This window comes from Amblyomma americanum, chromosome 2 (genome assembly GCF_052857255.1).
Source record: "Amblyomma americanum isolate KBUSLIRL-KWMA chromosome 2, ASM5285725v1, whole genome shotgun sequence".
Classification (NCBI taxonomy): domain Eukaryota; kingdom Metazoa; phylum Arthropoda; class Arachnida; order Ixodida; family Ixodidae; genus Amblyomma; species Amblyomma americanum.
This window is the reverse complement of record NC_135498.1, coordinates 101,777,612-101,801,625: the sequence shown is the minus strand read 5'-3', so window position 1 is coordinate 101,801,625 and position 24,014 is coordinate 101,777,612. Positions and strand designations below refer to the sequence as shown.

The 24,014-nt window shown below is 49.8% G+C and overlaps 1 protein-coding gene across 1 annotated transcript in view; it reads right to left on the bottom strand.

The window, feature by feature from the left end:
• Positions 1–21,793, bottom strand: part of LOC144119941 (uncharacterized) — a 29,765-nt gene extending 7,972 nt beyond the window's left edge. Inside the window, exons 1-5 of the mRNA XM_077652441.1 lie at positions 21,634–21,793; positions 20,461–20,601; positions 19,281–19,349; positions 16,822–17,027; positions 5,318–5,503 (exon numbers count right to left, since the gene is read on the bottom strand). Coding sequence (XP_077508567.1) covers positions 5,318–5,503; positions 16,822–17,027; positions 19,281–19,349; positions 20,461–20,601; positions 21,634–21,793 — 762 coding nt within the window. The remainder of the gene's footprint in view (positions 1–5,317; positions 5,504–16,821; positions 17,028–19,280; positions 19,350–20,460; positions 20,602–21,633) is intronic.
• Positions 21,794–24,014: the final 2,221 nt, after the last annotated feature.

Here is a 24,014-nt window from a genome sequence, read left to right as displayed (position 1 = left end):
GTCAGGAATTGCATCGTGCTGAATACTGTCGAATGCACCCTCGATATCAAGGAAGACAGCCGCGGCCAGCCTGTGGCGACGTTTCTCGTGTTCTACCGTCGACACCAGATCAATTACACTGTCGATAGCTGGGCGATCTTTGCGGAATCCTGTCATTGCGTCACCCTGTCATTGCGTCTGGGTATAGGCTGCACTTTTCCAGAAACCATTTGAGACGCGGTAATATCATGCGTTACATTGTTTTGCCAATGCAACTTGCGAGAGCTACAGGTCTGTATGATGTCATGTTACGTAGCGATTTTTCTGGAACATGTGGAACACTGGCAGTGATCCAAGCGTGATTACACCAGTTTAAAAGGACTTCTTATGCTTTGGGAACCAGGTGATGAAGCGCACTGTAGGTAATTTCATCGGGTCCAGGGGAAGGAGAATGTTTGCAAGCAGAAAGCGCTGCTTTCAGTTCGTGCAGCATGAATGGAAGTTCTATACAATAATTCAGTGTAGGAGGGGCACACCGATGCTGCGGGACCAAAGGTGTGCTTCCAGCAATTCGCACGCAGAAATCCTCCGCAACCTCAAGAGCTTTCCGGCGCTGGAGAAGTGCCAATGCGCGGAAAAGGTGCTGGCGCTGTGCAAGAGACGGCAATGCTTGGATGACCCGCCAGATTCTCGAGAATGGTTTTCGGGGATCAACCTTGCTGCAAAATCATCGCAGCACCGCTGCCTACCGAGTTTTTTCAAATAGCGCTTGCCTTTGTGCACGCCCGGAGATCCGAGACATCTTTTGTCCTCCAGTATTTTCCTTCCAGACGTCGCCGAATCGCACGTAGCCGGGCATAGAGCACATCTACTGGTGTTATGGGATTTGGTGAGGAGATGCTACGCGATGATTCTTGCATAGCCACAATCATGCACTGCTCCACACCTACTTGGGTAGTAAGGGACTCACAGCTAGTTTCTAAAACGCTTCAGAAAGAATTCCAGTCAGGGCAGTGAGCTTTGGCACGTGGAAGACGGTCAAAGCAGCGAAGCTGTACATATGCTGGTGTGTGGTCACTGCCGCAAGCTTTGACATCAGCATACCAAGTTGCGGATGATGAGAGACGCCTCAATACCAATGCCCGGTCCAGACAGCTGCTGTAGGCAGTCCCGCGAAAAAAAAACCGGCGTCCCGTCATTGAGAACAAGGCCTGCATTATCCAAGAATGTGGCAATATCCCGACCACGAGCGTTCGTTACCGCGCTTCCCAAGTCATGGTGATGTGCATTGAAATCTCTGACTGTAATATGGGATGTCCAGCCGCTTCGGATAGAAATTGCTTATATTCGGACAAAAAAGTATGGTGGAGCTGCCATAAGAAAATCGTAAACCAATAAGCTCCTGCCTGTGCTTATATTCGGACAGGCGGAAATGAGATGCGATATTAGGCTCACATATTACAAGCACCGGAAACTGGTAGCGGAATATCCTTTGCACGAAGTCCAAAAGGCGGCTTGGCAGGCCTTGCGCATTCCATTGACATATTGCCGATCAAGAAATTCTCTCCTGTAGTCATGGTGGTGACGACAGTAGAGTCACAATTGCTGTCTTCTATTAAAGAGTTGCAAGGGCCAGCTCCGCAGCGCCTAAAATTTGGACAGCTGCCCTAGGAATGGGTGTGTCCATACCAGCAATGATTGGTCGTATAGGGTGCGTATTAGTTGCTTATGCATAACTGTGATTTGGTCATCGGTGGTAGACACGACCGGTGGACGCATTGGCGGACGCGCCTCACAGATTACAGTATGCGTTGGCAGAGGTGGCCATGCTGCAGTATACTCATGAGTGGTCGGAATATTTGGCACTTGTGCACAGCAGAGTGGTCTTGTTCCTGTGGATTTGTGGCCGCTTTATTTGACGTATTCGAGCTTTCCTGCCGGTTCCGCGCTCGCTTTCCCGAGCGGTGAACCGCATTTTCTGCTTCTCGGCGAAAAGAGTCAACTCTGACCATTTTCATTAAAATTTTCATCTCTGTCTTTCCTTTCGCACATTCCCTCGAGGTTGCCCTATGAGGTCCTTTGCAGTTTGCACATTTGGGCACTTCAACTTTGCATGCAGACCCGTTGTGGTCTCCGCCACAACGCAGGCAGGTTTTCTTGCTCGCGCATGCAGCAGTCACGTGTCCCAGGTTCTGAAATTTTCGGCACTGCAGAGGGCGGGGCACATAAGGGCGAACTGGATGCCTCACAAGTCCCACCTTCATGTTTCACTAGTTTCACACACCTGGATTGGCCAAACAGGTGAATGTTAGAGATTTTAACGGGGCAATATAATAGGCTCACCAAGTCCATGTCTTTATATCGATGTCTATTTCAGAAATCACTCCCACCGTTGTGTTAAGGCAGTATGCAAAGAACGAGCGAACACGCATGTTGCCAAGGGGGTAGGGGAAGAGGCGCGGCGGCCAATATGAGAAGAGGAGAGGGGAGAACGGGCGGAGAGGAGGAAAGCTCTGTCGGAGCGTAGTGAGGGAGGCGGGTGGACGGGGTGGAAAGTGGAGAAGAAAGTAGAGGGAGTGTACAAGTGGAAAGGAGAACAATGACTCCCACCGCTTGGGTTCCGCGAAGGATGCGCGGTACTTGGAGAACACATGTATAGACCTCCTGCATGTTTGCAAACAAACGAGGTGGCACTGCAGTCGCTAGCGGGCTCGCGATAGGCAAAACGCCAGAGGGTGGCGTCGCGGAGAGGTGTTCAGCGCGGGTATTCAAGGCTTGTAGGCGCGTTTTCAGTTTTTGCGAATCGCAACAATAATTGATGCTTTCAACTTAGTAATTTCTCTAAGTACACGTGCTCGCATTGGCCACGTGGGGCGTATTCAGAGAAATAATTCGCCAATGTGTATTGTATATATGGTTAGTAGCTAAACAGAATGCGTTTCTGCTGATTTTTCTATGCAAGACATTGAATAAAATGAAAAGGTTTTGACACTTTGCACTTTCCGGAATGATTTTACTTCGGAACAGTAGTGAGGGGAAGCTCTGGCGTTGTTTCGGCGGAGCAGACGTGCGCTCAACGTCTGTTGACACACGTGCCGCACTGTGCGAAAAGTGGGGACAGCGTTGTATCCCCGATATCCTCTGTCTCGCTTATGCGTTGTTTTTAGCCGCAGGATTACGCACCAGCCAGGCCGGCTTCTCCTCTGGTTAAACTGGTCGATTTGGTGGAAATTTTTGATTTCCGGAATTATTTTCTTCCCTATCCCTGCATGCGGTCTTCTGTTTCGTGACGAAAAATTATAGCAAAATATTCACTAGAGACCTCTATAAATTACGCTTTTTAGATGTGTGGTCGCCGAAAATTGTGAGGTAATTTCTTTGATTTCTTTGAGGCTTTCTTTGATTTCAGTGCCGTATTTCTTTGACCAAAGCGAAGGCGAAGAGGCCATAAACGAGGGAATAAATTTAAGGTTTGTTTCTAACCTTTCACATTTTCTGCGATTAGCATTACTCACCCCGTCGTAATTTCGTAACAAATAAAATAGAACAATTCTCATTGTCGCAAAAGATTCCTGAGACATTAAAGGGCCACAGAAAGGGGTGTTTGAGCTCGGCTTTAAAATGCTTGCACTATGTAGAGTACAGGCCACCGAGCGTCCATGCCGCGTACGAGACCTCAAAACCAGGCAGGAAACTTACAATACATTCTTGAAAGTTCCCGCGTTCGCTCCTCGCGGCGACGCGCGGTGCCGGACTTTCGCACGAAAACCTGGCAGACGACGTCACGTCTTGCAAATGACGTCCGCAGCCGGGGGTTATCATTGGTTCACAGTGACCAACTCTTGCAGACGTCACGCGCTGCCGTGGCCGCGGCCACTCCGCGCGCTCCGCAGCCGGCGGAGGTAGGGGAGGGGCCGAGTGAGTGGGGCCGGCGGAGGAGCGCCGCCGGTTTGGCGTGCGAGAGGAGAGGGAAAGGCGCGAAGTCGCGGAAGTTCAAATTTTGTCTGCATATAACTCAGCGTCCACAAAACGTATTAAACTAATTCTTGCTGGTGGATAATTATGAACCATCGTCTTTTAACATCCCAGAGATATCGCACCTTTATTGAGACCCCCTTTCTGGGTCCCTTTAAGGGGTGTAATAAATCTCGATTTTTTTCCTACACGTGCAGTAATATATGTTAGTTATTTTTGTAAGAAACGTTTTCATGCAACTATATGGATGCATAGTACTGATCATCTAAAAAAGAATAGCGTCATCATACAGAACAGGGCTTTGTGAACATGCTGGCGTAAAAAAATTTCCGCCCATTCTCCACAATCATTTAAGGCCTTGGGGTGACTTGACGAGGGTGTTAATTATAAATACTCAACTTCACCAGGTATAGCTAAAAATAAAACGCATTACTGAAACTAGCATAGCAATTTCATATTAGCACCCAATCTAGTTATATATCACACGAAAGCACTTTTCTTTGCCATTTCCCCTCTCAACCTCGCTACGTGTCTCTGTTAGCAGTCCGGCTGCGGCTGCTTCTGTCCAAACAAGCTGCGCGGTCATGTACTACCTCATGAAACAGCTTATGACACATGCATGTCGCTATGAAAAAGCATATGGCTTTTAGCACACTGAAGGTACGCTATTCTAAGCACGCCAACGTGACCGCGCATGATTGACACAACTTACCAGACTTTTTTCTACTTGAATCAAATAAATACGTCGGTCATATGAAGAAACACTTTCAAGTAAATAATAAATGCCATAAAACGAGCCATCAAAACATGCTGTGCAGTTAACAAAAGAACGAATTGGTGGCGAGTGAACCTGCTGGCGCCCTGTGCACACCGGCTCAAGGTGATAAATACGTGTGCAGCTACATATGTGCTTTTTTTCCTGGCGCAGTTATAAGCCTACTATGCTGATGTTCAGGTGAATCAACACAGCAACTTGCATGTTATTTAAGTACATTACGTGGCAGTGCCGATTGACTCCCAGACTTCGCGCTTTACTACCGCGGCCCATTCCCTGTTAGCCAGCTTCCTAATGCGGTATTTATCAGCGAGAAACATGTCGCGGATAGTTTAAATTTCTTTTTATGCTACTACGCCGATCCAACAGTGACGCAGCTGGTCACTAAACATGCTGCTTCTGCAGTGCGCAGGCACGGGCAGGCGTACCTGTGTTGCCTACAATGCAAAAGTCGTTGCGGACATCAGCGCCACCGTGTCTTCGTGACGTCGCATGGTGAAGGAGGTCTATACACGTGCCACATGCTATCGCACTCTCTGCCGCTAGAATCGCATTGATTATGTGGGATTTTTTTCTCGTAGCACATACCTGCGTGATCTTGGCTTCGACGCCCAGAGCGCCCCGTAACACGGCCATGCGCTTCGGTGGATTCGCTGCTTCCTCAGCACCTGGGTCTCTCTCAGCAAGTCTCTCCAGGAAACCGAGCAGAGCTTCTTCCTTGTAGCGGTACTTATCCATTTCGAACATGTCGCGAATGGTGTCCGGTTCCGTCACCTGCGACGACATTCAAGCAGAAACACTGAAGTGTTCACGCGCGAGAAAGGTGCGAAGAAGAACCGCAATGAACTATACTTGTTTAAGTACGTCATCACCAAGCACGGCAGGCTCAAAGCTCAGGTGTCGCGCAAGGGTCGGTTCTAGGACATTTTCGCGGATATACCGCATTTACTCGAATCTAGGCTGCCCCGATTCTAGGCAGACCCTCTAAAGTCCGGAGCTAACACACACACACACACACACACACACACACACACACACACACACACACACACACACACACACACACACACACACACACACACACACACACACACACACACACACACACACACACACACACACACACACACACACACACACACACACACACACACACACACACACACACACACACACACACACACACACACACACACACACACACACACACACACACACACACACACACACACACACACACACACACACACACACACACACACACACACACACACACACACACACACACACACACACACACACACACACACACACACACACACACACACACACACACACACACACACACACACACACACACACACACACACACACACACACACACACACACACACACACACACACACACACACACACACACACACACACACACACACACACACACTCTCTCTCTCTCTCTCTCTCTCTCTCTCTACCTCGAATATAGGCCGAACAAAAAAAAGCCAGGACAGCGTTCACAAAATGCAAACAGCATTTATTGAATCTGCACGTGCAGAGCTCATTCAACGTCGTCGTCGCTGCTAGACTCGTCGCTGTGTTCCTTGTCGCTGCCCTCTTCAAACAGTGCACTATTTTCGGTACCGTCGAGCGCATTAGATATGCAGCACTTTTTAAAGGCGCGCACGATCAAAGTGCCTGGGATGTCGTCCCACGCTGCAGCTACCCAGCCCGCCAGCTGCGATAGCAATGCACGTTTTTATGCGGCCCGTTACAGTTAGCATGTGGACTTCGTCAGTCAACCAGTCCGTGTAATATTTCCGCAGACGATCCCTGAAAGGTTTGTTGATGCAGATATCAAGTGGCTGCAACTGGCCCGTCATGCCGCCCGGTATGACAGCGAGGCCCGTGTTCGCTTGGGCGAGCGCAGCCTTCATGCTGTGGGTCAAGTGCTCGCGGTAAGAGTCGACGACAAGGAGCAAGTTCTTTGTCTAAAGGGCTCCTGGACGCCGTCGCCACACAATCTCAACCCACTCTTCCACCATCGCACCCGTCATCCACCCATTCTCATTTTCCCGCACAATGACATTTCTTGGGAAAGTTTCTCGAGCAGGCCGTGCCTTCCTTTTAAATATCATATAAGAAGGGAGTATATATCCATCAGCTGTGCCGCACAGCATCACAGTTGCGCGGTGCTTCTCGTAGCCCGCACAGCGCACCTTAACCTCCTTGGCACCCTTTTCAATCACGGTGTACGCCACTGGCATATCAAAATAAACAGCCATCTGGCCGGCGTTGCCGATTTGCCCAAGGTTGTAGCCTGCCTCTTTATTTCTCAGCAAGTAGCGCCGAAAAGCTATCGGCTTTTCTTCGAAATCGCTTGGCAGCTTCTGGGTGATTGAAGTGCGACGTCAGAGGCTGAAGCCGAAGTGCTTCATGAATTTCTGAAGCCAGCCCCGGCTGGCTTTGAAATACTTTGGCGTTAGGCCTCGCTCCCCCGAAAGTTCCCTAGCTTTCGCTTGGAGCACTTCTGTTGTCACTGGAAGGGCAGCTGCTCTCTGCGCCCAAACAAAGTCGGCCAAAACTGTCTCCACTTCATGGTGACGGCCTTTCTTTAGTCCGGTAAATGCTATCCTCGTTGCGGCGCACGCAAAAAGCTGCTCTCGTTGTCACCTCCAACGACGGACGTTTTTTTCGTCGACGCCGAAGTCCCGCCCGGCTTGAAGGTTCGACGACGCCTCTGCGGCTATCACAACTTCTCGCTTGAAAGCGGCACTGTAGTGGCATTTCCTGCTTGGTGCCATCGCGATAACACCACGCCGCACACCGATACGGTCGACACGGCACAGTTCGAAATGGCGACCTCGCTTGTGTACGGTTGACTACTGGCACGGCTAGCAGCGGCTGCGATACTGACTTTTCTAGATGGCGCTAGCTACGCACCATATTTAGCAGTTTCGATGAAAAACTGGCGCGTTTCTTAAAATCCTCGAATCTAAGCCGACCCTAGAGTTTTTAATATGATTATTTAAAAAAAAAACTATCGGCCTAGATTCGAATAAATACGGTATCGTTCACTTTAAGACTATTCACTAATAATTGTGTTTCATACCAACCTGTCGCTAATCCTGCTGACCGTGATGCTCTGCAATGTGATCTTGACTGAATTGCTGACAATGTAATGAATGCAGCATGACTACTAATCTGCGAGGAAGTGTCTATATGTGGTTTACTAAAAAAAGGTCACCTAGTAATTTTGTTTACAACATTAATTAAGTGCATGTGTTGTCCGTCACTGAATACAAATAACTTGGTGTGTATTTAACTAATGAACTGTGTTGGCATAGGAACATTAATTACAAAACTGCAAAAGCAAGTCGAGTTTTGGGTTTCTTGCGCAGGAATGCTAAGTGTTTTCCTACAAAAACTAAAGAATTGCTATGCACAACTAACGTAAGGCTTATACTGGAGTACGCATGCACAGTATGGACCCTAAAACTGAAAATGATATTGACAAATTATAAAGCCCAAAACCTAACTGTCCGTTTTGTTTTAAATAATTACAACAGGAATTGCAGTGTGTCCGCAGCGCAGCAATCTAAGTATGGGTTGCACTGCAGAAACGCAGATATGTACTGAGGCTGAAGTTCTTCCATTAACAGGCGCTGTGGGTAATGTGATAAAAATAGGTTATTCGATATAGAAAAAAACCACACAGCACTAAAGAAAGCTCAGCAATGCCTAAAGAAAGCATGCAATGAGGCTGAAAGCTATTTGATGTAATAAAAGAGCATCCTCTGAAAGTATAAAAGAACGCTTAGTAATACTAGGAGAAATTAGCTTGCATCAGTACATAGTCATTGAGTCCTGTTTCTATAATTGATGCGAAGCTCTGACAAGCTCCTACTCAAGTGCTCACGCAGTACTCTACGCAAATGTGTAAGCTCTGCTTTACAGAATTGAAAGCTAAGTTCATATAAAACTACGCAGCTTCCAACCGTGCCTTACTTTGTAGGACAGTCCAGGGTTTATACAGAGATTCTCGAGCCCTGCCTTGCCCTGGTTAGGTCTTCTGACGCCTGTCAGCATTAAGACCACGCTGCACAAACTTGCTTAACAGCTGCATGAAACCACAGTACTCCATAAAAAACAGCGCTTCCCCTATGACAGTCCTGTGGAAGGACGAGAAAAGTCGATGCGCATGGGAGTTGTCATGTCATAGGGTATCATGGGCGCATCCACAGGCAGGACGACGTCTTGCTACCCGTCAAGTACCCAAACGAAGTAGCTTTTCTTTAAGAGCTATTTCATGACCTTCTGTGTGCCCATGGCCTTGGTGTATTCATGGCCTTGGCGTCTTCTTGGTTTTGGTTACATGGTGTCATAAACAGTGTTTACATGGCCTATCCGCATGAATATGTCTTTTTTGCAAATTTATAACCCCGCTAATGTAACGCCTTCGGGCAATGCGGAGTAATTATTGAGTAAAGAATAAAGAATAAAGGTTGGCGGCTTCTTGATGCCACCCATGAGAAAGCACATGCAAGCGGCAAACAGTAGATGAAACGTTTCGATCAATCGGATACAGAAGTGTGATGACCCCCATAATGCGCAGGTCCACACGGGACGGAGAGGCAAAGAGACACCGTATGGCTCAGTTTAAACAAACAGATATATTCAATAATTACACATGATTAAGATTATACATCAGAGGCTGGGGCGTCCGAGCTTACGTGCCGACGACTTCATGGGGGCGATGGAGTGGCTCCGGAGTTGGGCTCGAGCGGTTGCTGGCAGAAGCTGCACGCCGTCGGGCTTCGGCGCTGAAGGCCCTCTTGGCGAACGATGTCGTCCTGAGCGTCCTTCTTGCGTACTGCTTGTCGATTTTTATATCCTCTTCTCCACACTCCCTAGGGTGAGGACGCCCACGCCGGAGGGGAAGGAGGGGGGCTAGGGCTTTCACTTGGGCGCACAAACATACCACCGCACTATGGTCTCGCCCCCCTCACGTGTTGAGTCCGAGGGAAAGAAGGTTGTCTTCGAGGTAGCGCATAGCGTCGGCTGTGGTAAGGCGCGCTCTGGCCCGCTGACAGTTCCCGCGGGTCACCGGCCTCCATTCTCCATCCATCAACTGACACTCGCTCCTCAAGGTAAGGCGTGCTCTGGCCCGCTGACAGTTCCCTTGTCCTGGAACGTGCTCGAGAGGGCCGCCCCTGGAACCGCCACGCCAATTGGGGAGGATAAAGCACGTTTCCCCGCGGCGGCGGCGGCGGGTCCGGTTGGGTCCGGTTGGGCTTAAACCCCTTCGTTCTGGTCGTCACTCAAAGAGCATGGCTGGGTAATTGATGATGCTGCTGTCATCTGGGTCTCCGTCTACGCCGCGCCGTCGAACGCGGAACCTCGTAGCACGCACAAGGAATGTCACACTCGCTCACCCTCCAGAAGAATGTTCTCCGAACATTTGAGTCCACGCAGCTCCCCTTGTCTTTCTGAATCGCCTCGCACAGTGCGTCCGACAGAACACTTTTCGCTGCACTCAACACCACTGCACAACACCATATGCCTCCGCTGTCATAACTGGCGTCTCCAGGGGCAGCACTGATCTTCTTTTACAGATAAACATGAAACTCAGCACCCAAGCCTCTCCTTTCTAGTCCAAACTGGACGAAATAAATTTACCACAGTTACAAAGGAGCTCCCACTTCTAGCACGATCACGGCACAGACAAAAATATATATAACGAAAGGAAGTAGGGCAGGTTCTGCATGCGCTCCGCATGCTCTCCTGTGAAGGTGTTACTTAATGACAGAAAGGTTTAACTACCAACTCCGATAACTTAACACATAAGCACATAGCAATTTTATGAGCTGTGGCATTACACAATTCTAACCAGTTCAAAACTCCGCTCTGTTTACGCCATTAGTCCGACTTTACTTTCCGATTTCGCAGCGGATATCGGCCTTCATGAGTCATACTAAGTAAGTCTGTGACCCTTTGTCTGCTTTGGGACTCGCGAGGGCTCGTGGCAGGAGCCTCTCCTGGCGTTATCTGCGCGGCAACCTCGCGCGCTTCTTCTTCTAGCAATGCATGAAGTAAATCCGGTGGCATTCCGGCCGTCACCTCTGGCGCCTGCCGAACAAATGCAGGAGAGGGCGTTTCTTGCGAACTATCTGCGCGCTCCGCTTCACTTCTGTCCCCATCAAAATCCGCGCTTTCCCTTTCCTCATTTCGTGAATACTGAACCGGTGCCGACTTGAGGAGATTTGCGTGTATCCTTATCAAGCGCCGGTTCACGTCTCGGACTCTGAAGTTTACCGGAGAAAGCTTCTCGACAACCTCGCACGGTCCTCTCCACTTCGTCTGGAACTTACGAGCTAGCCCAATCTGCCTTTGGCAGTTTTCAATGTACACGCTGTCCCCCACATTAAACGGCGCGTCTCTAGCACTGCGATCGTGCACCTCCTTCCTGCGCTTCGCCGCTTTCTTTAAGGCCTCCTTTGCGATGTCCCTCGCCACTTGCACGCGCGATTCTAGCTCAACCTTATAGTCGTCCAGTGAAGCGTATGGGACACGACGGGGGCCCTCTGGCACTTCACTAGGCTGGTCCGGGTCTCGGCCGTAGAGAAGAAAGAATGGCGATTCGCCCGTGCTCTCGTGTGCTGCGGAATTGTAGGCAAACATTGCATACGGGAGCCACAAGTCCCAGTCCCGCTGGTCGCGCGAAACAAAATGCGACAGGAACCCGGCCACGGTTTGGTTCAGTCGCTCCACCGCGCCGTTGCAAGCCGGATGGTACGGTGTTGTCTGCTTCTTAGCGATCTTAAGCAGCTCGCAAACTCTCCTCATTAGCTGCGACACGAAGTTCGTTCCCCGATCTGTCAAGAGTTGCCTCGGGGGTCCATGTCGGAGCACGATCTGTTCGACAAATGCTCTTGCAACCGTGTCTGCCTTCTGATCTGGGAGTGCTACCGCTTCCGCATATTTTGAAAGGTGGTCGACAAATACTAAAATGTACTTGTTTCCGGAAGTGGTCGTGGGCAATGGGCCCATTATGTCCATACCTGTCCGCTCGAAGGGAGCCGAAACCTCAGGGAACGGCTGAATTGGAGCTGGTCTTCGTCCCTTGGGTGTTTTTCTTTCGAGACAGGAATGACACTTCGCACAGTAGTCTCTAACATCCTGTCGCATGCCACTCCAAAAGTACAAACGCTCCACACGCCTGCGTGTCTTCGCTACGCCAAAATGACCGGCGCATGGCGCATCGTGAAACGCGCGAAGAACCCTTTCTGTCCACGACCGAGGTATGACGACTCTCTCCCAAGCGGTTTTCTCTGGTCTCCCTTTCCTGGTTGGCCTCGTGCGCCGACACAGGGTGCCGTCTTTGCCAATGAAATAACCTAGCTGTTCGGGGTGAGACGGTGCGCCCTCTAAGCTTTCGATTATTCGCTTCAGGTCAGGATCTTTGCATTGCTCTGTGCGTAATTCGGCGGGGTCGACTACGGGGACAAACTCATCTATAGCTGCCACGGCAGCTGTGCGGCTGAGTGCATCAGCATTCAGATGTGTCTTTCCTGACTTGTGCTCAACTTCAAAGCAGTATTCCTGCAGGTGTAGATTCCATCTAGCGAGTCGCGAGCTAGGGTCCCTGACACTCATCACCCATTTCAGAGGATGGCAGTCTGTGACTAGCTTGAATTTGCGGCCGTAAAGGTAGCATCTGAAGTGCTTTACTGCCCAGACAACGGTGAGGCACTCCCTTTCCGTAGCTCCGTACTTTTGCTCTGTGGGGCTCAGCTGTCGGCTAGCAAAAGCAATGGGATGTTCTTTGCCCTCGATAACCTGAGATAGCACGACACCAACTGCGAACTTTGACGCATCTGTGGCCATAACGAAGGGCAAATTAAAATCCGGGTGGCGCAACAGCGGTGCACTCATTAGTTTCCTTTTCAGGGCCCCAAAAGCATCCTCCGCGTTTTCGTCCCAGCGAAAGGCGGCATTTTTGGCTGTTAAGGCGGTGAGCGGCTTAGCGAGCTTGGCGAACTCCTCTATGTGCCTTCGGTAGTAACCGATCAGGCCGAGAAACTGCCGGACCTGGCGGACGCTAGTCGGGGATGGAAAATCCGAGACACACCTTAGTTTCTCAGGGTCCGGTCGCACGCCGTCAGCTGAAACAACGTGCTTGAGGTATTTCACCTCGTTTTTGAGGAATTGCACTTAGAGGGCTTCAGCTTGATACCCGCTCCTCTTAGTCGCACCAAAACCTGCTCAATATCGCGCAAATGGTTCTCAAAACTGTCACTGTATATGATAATGTCATCCATATACACGAAGCACAGCCTCCCCAGAAGACCTGCCAGGATAACATCAGCGGTTCTCTGCCAGACAGCAGGGCTGTTGGCCAGACCCATCGGCGTTCTTTTCCATTCATAGTGCCCCGAGGGCGTGTTGAATGCCGTTTTCTCGGCATCTGCCGGATCCATTGCTATCTGCCAGAATCCCGCCGCCATGTCCACTACCGTGAAGTACCTGGCAGAGCCTAGCTGAGAAAGCGTCTCCTGTATATTGGGGATGGGGTATGGATCGATGCGAGTTACGGCATTTAGTTTGCGGTAGTCCACTACCAATCGATACGAGCCATCTGGCTTTTCCACCAATAGTGCTGGTGCTCCCCAGGGTGACTTTGAGTGTTCGACAATGCCGCGATCAATCAGGTCCTGCACCTGCCGCTCCATCTCCTCACGTTGGGAGTAAGGAATCCTGTACGCACGCTGGTAAACGGGCGATGAAGTGCCGGTTTCTATCCTGTGCTTTATAACGCCACAGCAGCCCAAATCCAGGTTGGACGCGGCGAATACCTCCGAGTAGTCGTTCAGCAAACCAGCCAGAGCCTCCCTCTCCCTGGATTTTACGTGAGAAAGATTGAACGACACCTTTGGAGCAGCCGAATGACTAGCATGCTCTACAGTTGCGAGTACCGTATCGGTGGGCTCACGTTGCTCTATCGCAGAGGTGAAGAAAGCCAATGTTTTGTTCTTGGGAAGGCTCAGTGGCTGCTGGCTACAGTTAACCATCCGTAGGGGCACTCTGTGGGCGTCATTAACTGTCACGAGGCACGTGGCTGCCTTCAGGCCATTGCTGAGAGAGTCGACCGGCTCAAGCACTCCCACGGCGCCGCTCTCTACATCTGAAGGCACAAACGCGTACAAAATGTGCTCCGACCAAGGAAGGACGACCGCCTCCTCGACCAGCCGGACGGCAACCCGCGAATATACCTTCTCCAATGATCCCACTGTTTGACGGGTGTCAATATCGGTAATGCGAATCTCAGCCCCTCTCCTGTTCAAAAACGGAACTTTTGAGCCGCCCGCATTGACCTCTTCCTCAGAGAATGAGACTACTACCTTCCCTTTTCTCAAAAAATCCTGCCCTAATATACCTGACACTCCGTTTGGCAGAGACACCGTGTCCGGGCATACGTAGCAGGGGTGCTCCAATGCAATTCCGCCGAGAGAGAAGTGTAACCGGTAGAGTCCACTTATGCCAAGAGGATCCCCCGTTATGCCTACAAATTTGGTTGCCATACCACCAGACGCTTCCAACACCTCGCGGTCCCCCTTCCTTCGAAGCGTGTTAAAACTGCTCTCCTTAAGCAATGTCACCTTTGACCCCGTATCTATCAACAATTCCATACAACAACCATTTAACTTGCAACGCACAACAGGGCATGCCTCGTCGGCCACACAAACTACCACCACCTCATCATCTACTGCTCCCTCCCCACGCTCCTCAGGCTGGGGAGGACTAACTAGTTTTTTGTCTCGGTATCTGGAGCCCCGCTGTAGGCTTGCTTAGGGCGTGTCTCGCCTGCTTCTCTTTGTGGCTCCCCACGGCGCACGTTTTGGCAGAACCTGGCGATGTGTCCGCGACCCTGGCAAGCGAAGCATACGATTTCTTCAAAATCTCGCATACCGCGCCTGTAGCTTTGTGGCGGTCTCCGGTTTCCAGCGAATGGGCGCTGTTGGGCGCGCGCTTCAACCTGGCATTCTACCTGCTGAGATAGCAGCTGTTCTAAGCGATCTAACCGCTCTGTCAAGAGAGCAACCTCAGGGTTGAGCACCGCTCTCTCTATGACGCGTACTCTCGCTGCGGCTGTCGTTAACGCCTCATTTTGTTCCTCATCCAATGCGGCCTCCACGGCTTGGTCGAAATTGCTCGGCTTGCGCGAGAGCACGAACCGGCGCACGGGGTCTTGCAGACCAGCCACGAACAAAGCGGTCATTTCCTCTTTAAGTAGATCCTCCGCGTATTTCTTCCTTAGCTGGTCTCCTTCCTCCTCCCTGCTTAACGTATCGCGTGCTAGGCGCTGAAGCCGCGACGCAAATGTTCGCACGTCCTCCCCTACCATCTGTCCGGCGTCACGGAACCTCTGTAGCCGCACGTGACGTGGTTCAGTGTCGAAATGCTCAAACGCGAGCTTCTTAAATTCCGCAAATGATTTTGTGGATTTTACTTTTTCGTCTCGCCAGGCAAAATCATGAGCAGCTCCTGCCATCTTACACCTCGCCATTCCCAGCATTTGAGCATCGGACCATCCCCCCATTTTCCCAATCTCTTCTAGCATGGAAAAGAAATCGCAGATTGGAACCCCTGTCTTATCTCCCGTAAACGTCGGAATGACGCTTCCTAATGCCAGCATGCTTGCTCCGAGCGACGGCTGTGGAGTGGGAGCTCCCTCAGATAGACATTTTTTTTTTTCTCAAGCCCTCCAGTGCCTCAAGCCTCTCAAATGGGGGTAAAAGTCCCACGATCAGTCCCGTGATTCCCTTTTGATTACAATTTTGAAGTCATGAATGTCACAGCATTCAGAGGACATTTGCTTTTGAGACCCCACTTCTGACACCAGTGTGATGACCCCCATAATGCGCAGGTCCACACGGGACGGAGAGGCAAAGAGACACCGTATGGCTCAGTTTAAACAAACAGATATATTCAATAATTACACATGATTAAGATTATACATCAGAGGCTGGGGCGTCCGAGCTTACGTGCCGACGACTTCATGGGGGCGATGGAGTGGCTCCGGAGTTGGGCTCGAGCGGTTGCTGGCAGAAGCTGCACGCCGTCGGGCTTCGGCGCTGAAGGCCCTCTTGGCGAACGATGTCGTCCTGAGCGTCCTTCTTCCGTACTGCTTGTCGATTTTTATATCCTCTTCTCCACACTCCCTAGGGTGAGGACGCCCACGCCGGAGGGGAAGGAGGGGGGCTAGGGCTTTCTCTTGGGCGCACAAACATACCACCGCACTATGGTCTCGCCCCCCTCACGTGTTGAGTCCGAGGGAAAGAAGGTTGTCTTCGAGGTAGCGCATAGCGTCGGCTGTGGTAAGGCGCGCTCTGGCCCGCTGACAGTTCCCGCGGGTCACCGGCCTCCATTCTCCATCCATCAACTGACACTCGCTCCTCAAGGTAAGGCGCGCTCTGGCCCGCTGACAGTTCCCTTGTCCTGGAATGTGCTCGGGAGGGCCGCCCCTGGAACCGCCACGCCAATTGGGGAGGATAAAGCACGTTTCCCCGCGGCGGCGGCGGCGGGTCCGGTTGGGTCCGGTTGGGCTTAAACCCCTTCGTTCTGGTCGTCACTCAAAGAGCATGGCTGGGTAATTGATGATGCTGCTGTCATCTGGGTCTCCGTCTACGCCGCGCCGTCGAACGCGGAACCTCGTAGCACACACAAGGAATGTCACAGAAGCGAATTTCATGGTTTGAATAACGTCGCTTTTATTTTATCATTTCACTCCCCATCACGTTCTACATCCAGCACTGGGGGGGGGGGGGGGCGCAAAAGAGGTGGGGCATAGACCTCTAATAAAAAATTAAACCAAACAGTCACTTATAGACACTAAGAGACCAAGTGTTACCACTTGCGGCAACACCCCTGAATCCGGCGGCACCACTCGCAGTGCTACTTCGCAAACCTTGGCCTGCGCTCATAGAGGCACAGTCATCACAATTTAGGACTCTGAAAGACCAAGGGGTGTAGGCAGTGTGCCGTAACTACCATTTTCTGAGGGGTTGAAGCCGGTTCCTCGTGGTCGAACTCACCTGGATGTAGCGCTTGTCTTCCTTGAGCCTCAGGGCTACCCTGACCAGCGGGAAGCTGCCGTAGATCTGCGCCAGCTTGGCGGCCGAGAAGGATACGCGAGGCAGAGCGGCGGTCGACACCACCGGCCACTCGGCCAGGCCTAGAGGCTGCGGGATGCGTTTCTGCGCGACCTCGGACAGCACTGGTTGCTCGGTCGAGTGGGAAGCTGCGTTCGTTGCCGCGGGAGAAGTGTCAGCACGGTCAGGCATGGAATGCGGTAGGCATGCAGTTTGTGACGGATCGACCTCGTACGGCGTAATCGAGCACCGCAAAAGTTATCGCTTGTTTCCTTTGAGAAGAACTCTCTCACCGCGAGTGCATCGAAAATGGCATCATCCTAGCTACAGGAGTTGCATAGCGAGTTAATATAGCAATTGTTGACACGACAGTACGTACTACACTTATGTCAGACGTGTCACATTCATGACACCGTGTACTCACGTCTTCGCCTTTAGTTTAAGATGTGTACTGAGGACTGTGCTCAGCCAGTTAGTGCGTGAATGGTCCAAAATGGCACCGCGATTTTCTTTGAGGTAGTTTATCAATTAATTTTCGGCTATCAGCTAAAGCGATAATAAACGTAGCACAGAAAGTAACATTGCCCTATGCCTCACATGGTTGAGATCTCAAAGGCTGCTGGATTCTTTCTAGATATATTTCAACGGGCATACGACGACGAATACTGCCTATGCGACGAGTAGAGGTGTACGGAGATGAGAAAGATCTCCCTCTCTCTCTGGAACTGCTCGTGTCTACGTTTGCTGCCGCTATCCTTGTTCATTGTAAATAACTGTACATATATTATTCCGCCAACAATAAGCTAACAAGGTCCTCAACTTCTATATGCATGTCTGCTCGTGTAACATAGAGAGACGATCGGTTCTGGCAGTTTTGATGCGAAACATGCCCAACAGTCTTGGGCAAAAATATTACATATCGGAAACCTGTAAGGTACTGGTACAGAAATATTGAACGTAATGGTCCATTCTCTGATGTGCAGCAAAATATTTCTCTTAAAGATTTCTCATCGCTCGCATTGAGCAGTTGAGACTGCCATAGAAAACCAATGCGGAACGCTTTTGACGGCAGCAATAACAATCATAGCAAAAATATGAAGCCTGCCAGCGGGAGATCTGCTGATGTATTGATTATTATAGTGAAATCTTACAATACATGAGCAAATTGCGCTCATGAACTCTTTCTCGTTCAAAAATGCTTATGTCCGGAATTGTTCGGTATGCAGCATAAGAGCGTTCTCGCCGACCTGCCGCTGCTCACATCCGATCAGTATACACGTGACACTTCCTGTATACCAGGGCGTCCGCAACTGTGGCTGGTTTCGGTGCAGGTGAGCTCTGAAGGTGCACCTGCACCTAACATTAGGGACTTAGAAAGTGAAAGGCGAGACAGCCGCCGCTGTAGTGGATTTGGTAGCGCAAAGTGCGCGACATGTGCAGGTCGTGGGTTCCTATCCCACTAGAAGCGTGTGGATCGCTTTTCTTCTTTATTCTAAATTATTTCCTACCTAAATATTTCCCTATTTAATTTTCCACCAACAAAAACATCCGTAATAAAAACAATTAGTAGTATTCCCACATGACTTCCTCGGCCTCAAAGACTGCTGAATGTGTTCTTCAACGCAGTAAGTTACGAAAAGAAGTATCAAATATAAAAATGAGGGCCATATGTTTCGTTCCCTAGATTAACCGAGGAAATTAACGCTCTCACAGTATGCAGGTATCGAATAACCACAGTTCCTAGCAGATTGCAAATGTTACTCGGACTGCGCGTGCATGACAGTGTTGCTTGCTGCCTAGCAAACAGCCACGTGAGAGCTGCGTCATACTAATGAAGAAGTGTACTTGGGAAGTTCCACTAATATAGCATTCTAATTAAGCAGAGACTATTGTTTCAGAGACCGTAGTTTTTAATTTGTATTAGGTTGACCATGAGCGCAATTGGCCAGTCAATTGGTCATCACCTCATTGACGGTCGTGATATGCTGACGCGTGAACAAAGGCGAATCGCGAAATGAATGCACAAAATGCTTTCATGTCCCACCCAACGGTTGCAGTTGGTTGTTCCTCCTTGTGGGTTCTTTTTTTTTTGTGAGCAACAGCCCGAATGTAACAGAGCTCCTTTCGTTTCTTCAGCATAGCAACATGGCAGTATGAATGCCGCAAACATGGCGAGAGCGGTACAAAAAGTCCCCTTGAACAAAGGTTGTTAAGGTAACACATAACCGCACTGCTTGCAGCGATTGTGATAGGTACCCGGATTGTGCAGCCTCGATTATGGTATTAAGCAGAGTAAAATATTCTTAAGGAGAGGCTCTTTATATCACCGCTCATTGCTCGAAATAAGAGACAAAAAGTAAAAAGCCATATTTTTCTAGGCAGTTATAATACAGAACGCATACCGTGACTCCTGCAGACATGAAAGTGCGAATATATCTTCATCAAGAAGGGATCCGTTGAACGGCCAAAGTCTGTGGGAGAAATGTTAAAGAAATATAAAATTCAGAGTCTCAGAGTCTCACACTACTTTTTAATGCGAAGTTTGTTCATAATGTTACATCATTGCTTTTACATGGTTCTTCTGGGCATGTGTATAATATCGAAAACAAATAGAAATTGTAATACAAGGACAAGAACAAAATATCGTTTTTCCAAGGGCAGGACATCACAACTTGAAGTGTAGATGCCCTTTCACGTTTCAGAACGCAGTTGACGCCTGATTGTTTCGAAAAGTGACAAAAAAGGCAGGCCTATACATTAAAGTGACAAGTTGCAGAGAGCTGATCAAGGCGTTATGTCCCTCTTCATCCATACTGCCTGATAGGGGTGTCACATTTTTTCGAGTTCGGCACAAAGCTAGGCACAAGGTTAAGGAAGGAAGAAGAAATTATGAGGTCGTCAAGAGTTCGCGTTAGATCTCCTTCCTCTCAACAACTGCCACTAGACCTAACACTACTGGCGTACATTAAATTTTTCTGTGGTGAAGGTAACGTGGAAAAAAAATGGAGAAATAGCGTAGCTCCGCCTTAAGGGTTAGGACGCGATAGTGTAAGGGGTTAATTATCATATATACAGAAGGTCATTCTCTACATTAATAGATTCCTGGTGCAGCGGTTAAGCGATGCGCCTCTGTCCTGCGATGGCAGCTGCTCCCAGCGGCGGGCCAATTGTGCGGCCCAGGCTGCTCTTCCCGGGTGACCTGTCATTCATTTAACTGTCACCTGTCACGGTTGGCAGTTTGATCATTATTCAGTGGGTAGGCTGTGATGACGGCGCAAGGTCACTTGACTAAGTGGCCCACCTGCCACCTAGGTTGTTCTCTGGGGACCACCTGCCATTGCAATACCCGCGATTTTTTGCTCACAATGCCGACACCGAATTTTCTGGTGAACGGAGCCTTTGACGCTGTAGCGCTAAAAGAACGCCAGTGCAGAAGGTGTGCCTGACACATCACACACATCAACTGCCGACTAACAGGACTTAATGTTGAGCCCTTGGCGTTTCAAATCGACATTTGGTAGCTTGGGGCCGCCATAAAGAAATTATAAAATATTAATCCCCAGACAAGAATGTGGCGCTTACCGTGAAGTGTCCTCAGCAGCTCCTGCCAGAGCAACAGTCTCTGGTTCTCTAGGAAAGGACGACTGCTCATCTGGCATAGGAATGCGTCTGCTTTCTTGCAGGGAGTGCGCTCGTACTTGATCAAGTCTGAAATTTCACGCCCTGAAAAAAGGGAACCGTTTCTGAAGAATCGGATGAGCAATTACGCGCAGGCATCGCCAAGTACATGTACAGTGCAGAACGGGCCCACATAGATGGCTTGGATTACAGTGTGTCCTTTAGTGTACAGAATGCTATCACAGAAGGCCTCGTTCCTTCTGATGATGTTAGAAAGCTTTCAATGCTTTCTTAACTACAGTTGTGTGAGCTGAGCTCCACGTTCTCGAGTCTGCCGCGTAGTCGGTGTTCTAGCTTTAGTAGCCTGCCGATCATCGAAGATGCATTCCCTGCCTGAACACTGGGGAGTATTCGCGCAGATTTTGTGTACATGTGGCGCTATTTCCAGCGATGGATTTACCATCACTCGAGCTAGACTGGGGCCGAAGATTGTTTTGTATGCCACCAGATGGCATCCTTTGATACCCTTCATACACAATTATATCCTTTCAATATTACTACTAACCGCGAGGGCACATGAATCCAGTTTTGGCTTGAGGCCACCAACGAATAACAGAGCTACCTGCTACGCTTGCCGCTCATGTACTACAGACCTGTGCCTCTCCTCCCCAAAGTACGAGGTATTATGTATGCGCGCATCCCTAGCCCCATGTCCCGCTGGATAGCATTTTCATATGACCACCCAAGAACTCGCAAGTTTTCAAGGTATGATGTATTGCGAATATGAAGATGCCGCTTACCACGTGACAATCCCTCACAGCTGTCATCGTAAAACAACGAATTCTGGATTTTTCCTCCGTTCATCACGGGGCAAAAATGAGGAATTCTCGGTTCTATAGAGAGCACACTGCCGAGTCCACCTGTACCATGTACATGGCCATCCAGAGTGCATATACTACCCAGCCTATAGGGCTCTTAAGGTTCAAACCCGCCTTGATAACACATTATTGGTCAGAGACTGAAAGGTAGTTCTCGATTTCCATGTCCGGCGACTTAGACCAAAAGCGGCATACACTCCTACATTTATGACAACTGCAGTAAAAGCGAAGCGGAGCATGAGCTGTCAGCTAAACTCACCGGTGTCGAAGCAGGCGGCCGACGAACACAGGTACATGCCGCTGCGGTCGACCGGCGGCGAGTCCTTCTCTTCCAGGCGGTGCGAACGCAGCTTGTCTATGCGCTCGCGCTGCAGCGAAGCACGCCTTCCCGTCAGAACTGCGGCGTTTCGAAAGAACATCAGTGCCTTTTTGCCGCAGCTGCCTTTCAAAATCGCCGTTATCAAGCTGAGCGCAGTTAATAAAACCCGCCGCGGTGGCTCAGTGGTTAGCGCGATCGGCTACTGAGCCGGAGTATACCAGGTTCGAGCCCGACCGCGGCGGCCTCATTAGAATGACCGATGTCAGTGCACGTTAAAGATCCCCAGAGGGTCGAAATTGTTCCGGAGCCTTCCACCATGACACCTCTATCTCTTTCCTCTTTCACTCCCACCTTCCTCTCTTCCCTTCAGGTGCGGTTCAGGTGTCCACCGAAATCTGAGACAGTTACAGCGCCATTTCCTTTCCTCAAAAACTCCGCGGCCAGAATTTGAAACGTCGTCCTCAGAGCGCAATACAGTTATTAATGTTTTGGAGAGCTTCGGAGGAAAGGAGAGAACAGAGGTTGCGAGGGCCACTTCGCTCATCGTCGAAGAGATGGTTGAATGCCCTTTTGGATGCTGTCCAACGTGATTTAGGACCTGCCGGTGCACTGATCAAACGGTAGCTCATCTTTAGCTTTGCACCTTAATTGAGCTTACAATGTAAGAGTCGTTGGGAACGCAGCTGTTTGCGGCGACTCAGGTCTCAAGTTCATAAGGTCGTCCACGTGCACAGTAACGCCGATTTCCTACACTGCCCAGAGAGCGATATGCACTCGAACGCAGGGCCTAGACCCATAGATCCAACTTTTTCTGGGCATTTTAAATTTTATGAGGTGCGGGCAGATCCATATCATATCGTATGGGCCTGCCAGAAAAATCCGCAAATAAAGAGAGTAAATCAGCCATCGAGAGAGAGCTGGGAGGCGACTTTGTCCAGATGCTTGGACATGGAGTCCCAGAGGGCTCTGGTTCAAAGGGCGCAGGCAGCGGCTACCGTAATGGTGTACCGGAATGTGGACTATCACACTGGCAAGGGAGCGGTGAAACCCTCCCCTCTGCTCTAAACCCCGCCCCAGTGCATCCAATAAGTTTTACCACCACCACTCGAACATGGCGGCGCCCTTATTATTTTTTTACGCGTGCCTTCCCTTTGGGCACTGCTGCGTAAAATCACATCCGTGAACTGAATGCCTCCTTTAAAAAGTCCCTAAATGTATGGCGCCACTAATGATATAAAGAAGCATGATATGAGCAGATATCTGTTAGCGACCTTTCCGCATGCTCACTATAGTACAGTCCTTGTCAAAAATACATAGCCAAAAGTGTTCGCTTCCAAGAGGCGTACTGGGGATATTTAGCACACTTTACAGTTCTAAACTTGGGAAGATTGAGGACTTCAGTTCCTCTTGCCTTCGTGAGATTAGGGTCTCTGAGTATGCAAGAGGAGCCGTGCTGCACGGTTCAGAAGCAGACCCGTTGGGCTGTATATTTTTGACAAAGACTGCCCTCAAGGCATACAAGACACTCTTTGCCTACTTGAGAGCGACTGGATTGAGTGACAAATTGTGACAGCGTTGTGCGTGTGTGTGTTATGCTTTTTTCCCTTCTCTCTTCCTCCTTTTCGTCCCCTAATCCCTCTTCCCCAGTGCAGGGTAGCCAACCGGAATCCCTTTCTGGTTAACAATCCTGCCTTTTTCTCCTCCTCTTTATCTATCTATCTGTACGTGATGCGAAACGAAACTGCATGCTGAACACCCGTAAGAGCACTGAGACAATGCGCTACGTACGACCCCACATTACATCTGTAGCTAGACCAAGCTTAAAGGTGGCTTCGACAGAGGCACGTTTATCCTGCTTATCTGAAGAATGCATGATCTTTCGGGCATTCTTCTGTCCCACTCCTTTGCTCCGAAACTCGGGCGGCTCGCTTCCAGCAGGTGCACAAGGCGCACACTCTTCGAACTTGGCGGATACTATTTACTATCTTGTATTTAGGTGTCGTATAATTACTGCATCGGGTTCCCATAGGCATCGACCGCATGCAGAAGAAACCGAAATGATATACTTGGCTCACAGACTGCGTAGACTTTATGCGTGCAAATCATTTTAAAATACAAAACATGAGCTTGTGCCGGAATTTCCCCACTCTTTTTTTTCTAGTTTGGCACCTTTATGTCTGCGCCAGATTTTTTGATTTAGATGTTATCTTAACTGGATGGGAACGTACAGCCCCTTTTTTTGGTACACTTTTCTACAAATGGTCCGTGAGTCGTTGCCCTGCCCCCGTCGCCAGCATTTCTTTTACGTCAACAAAACCTCC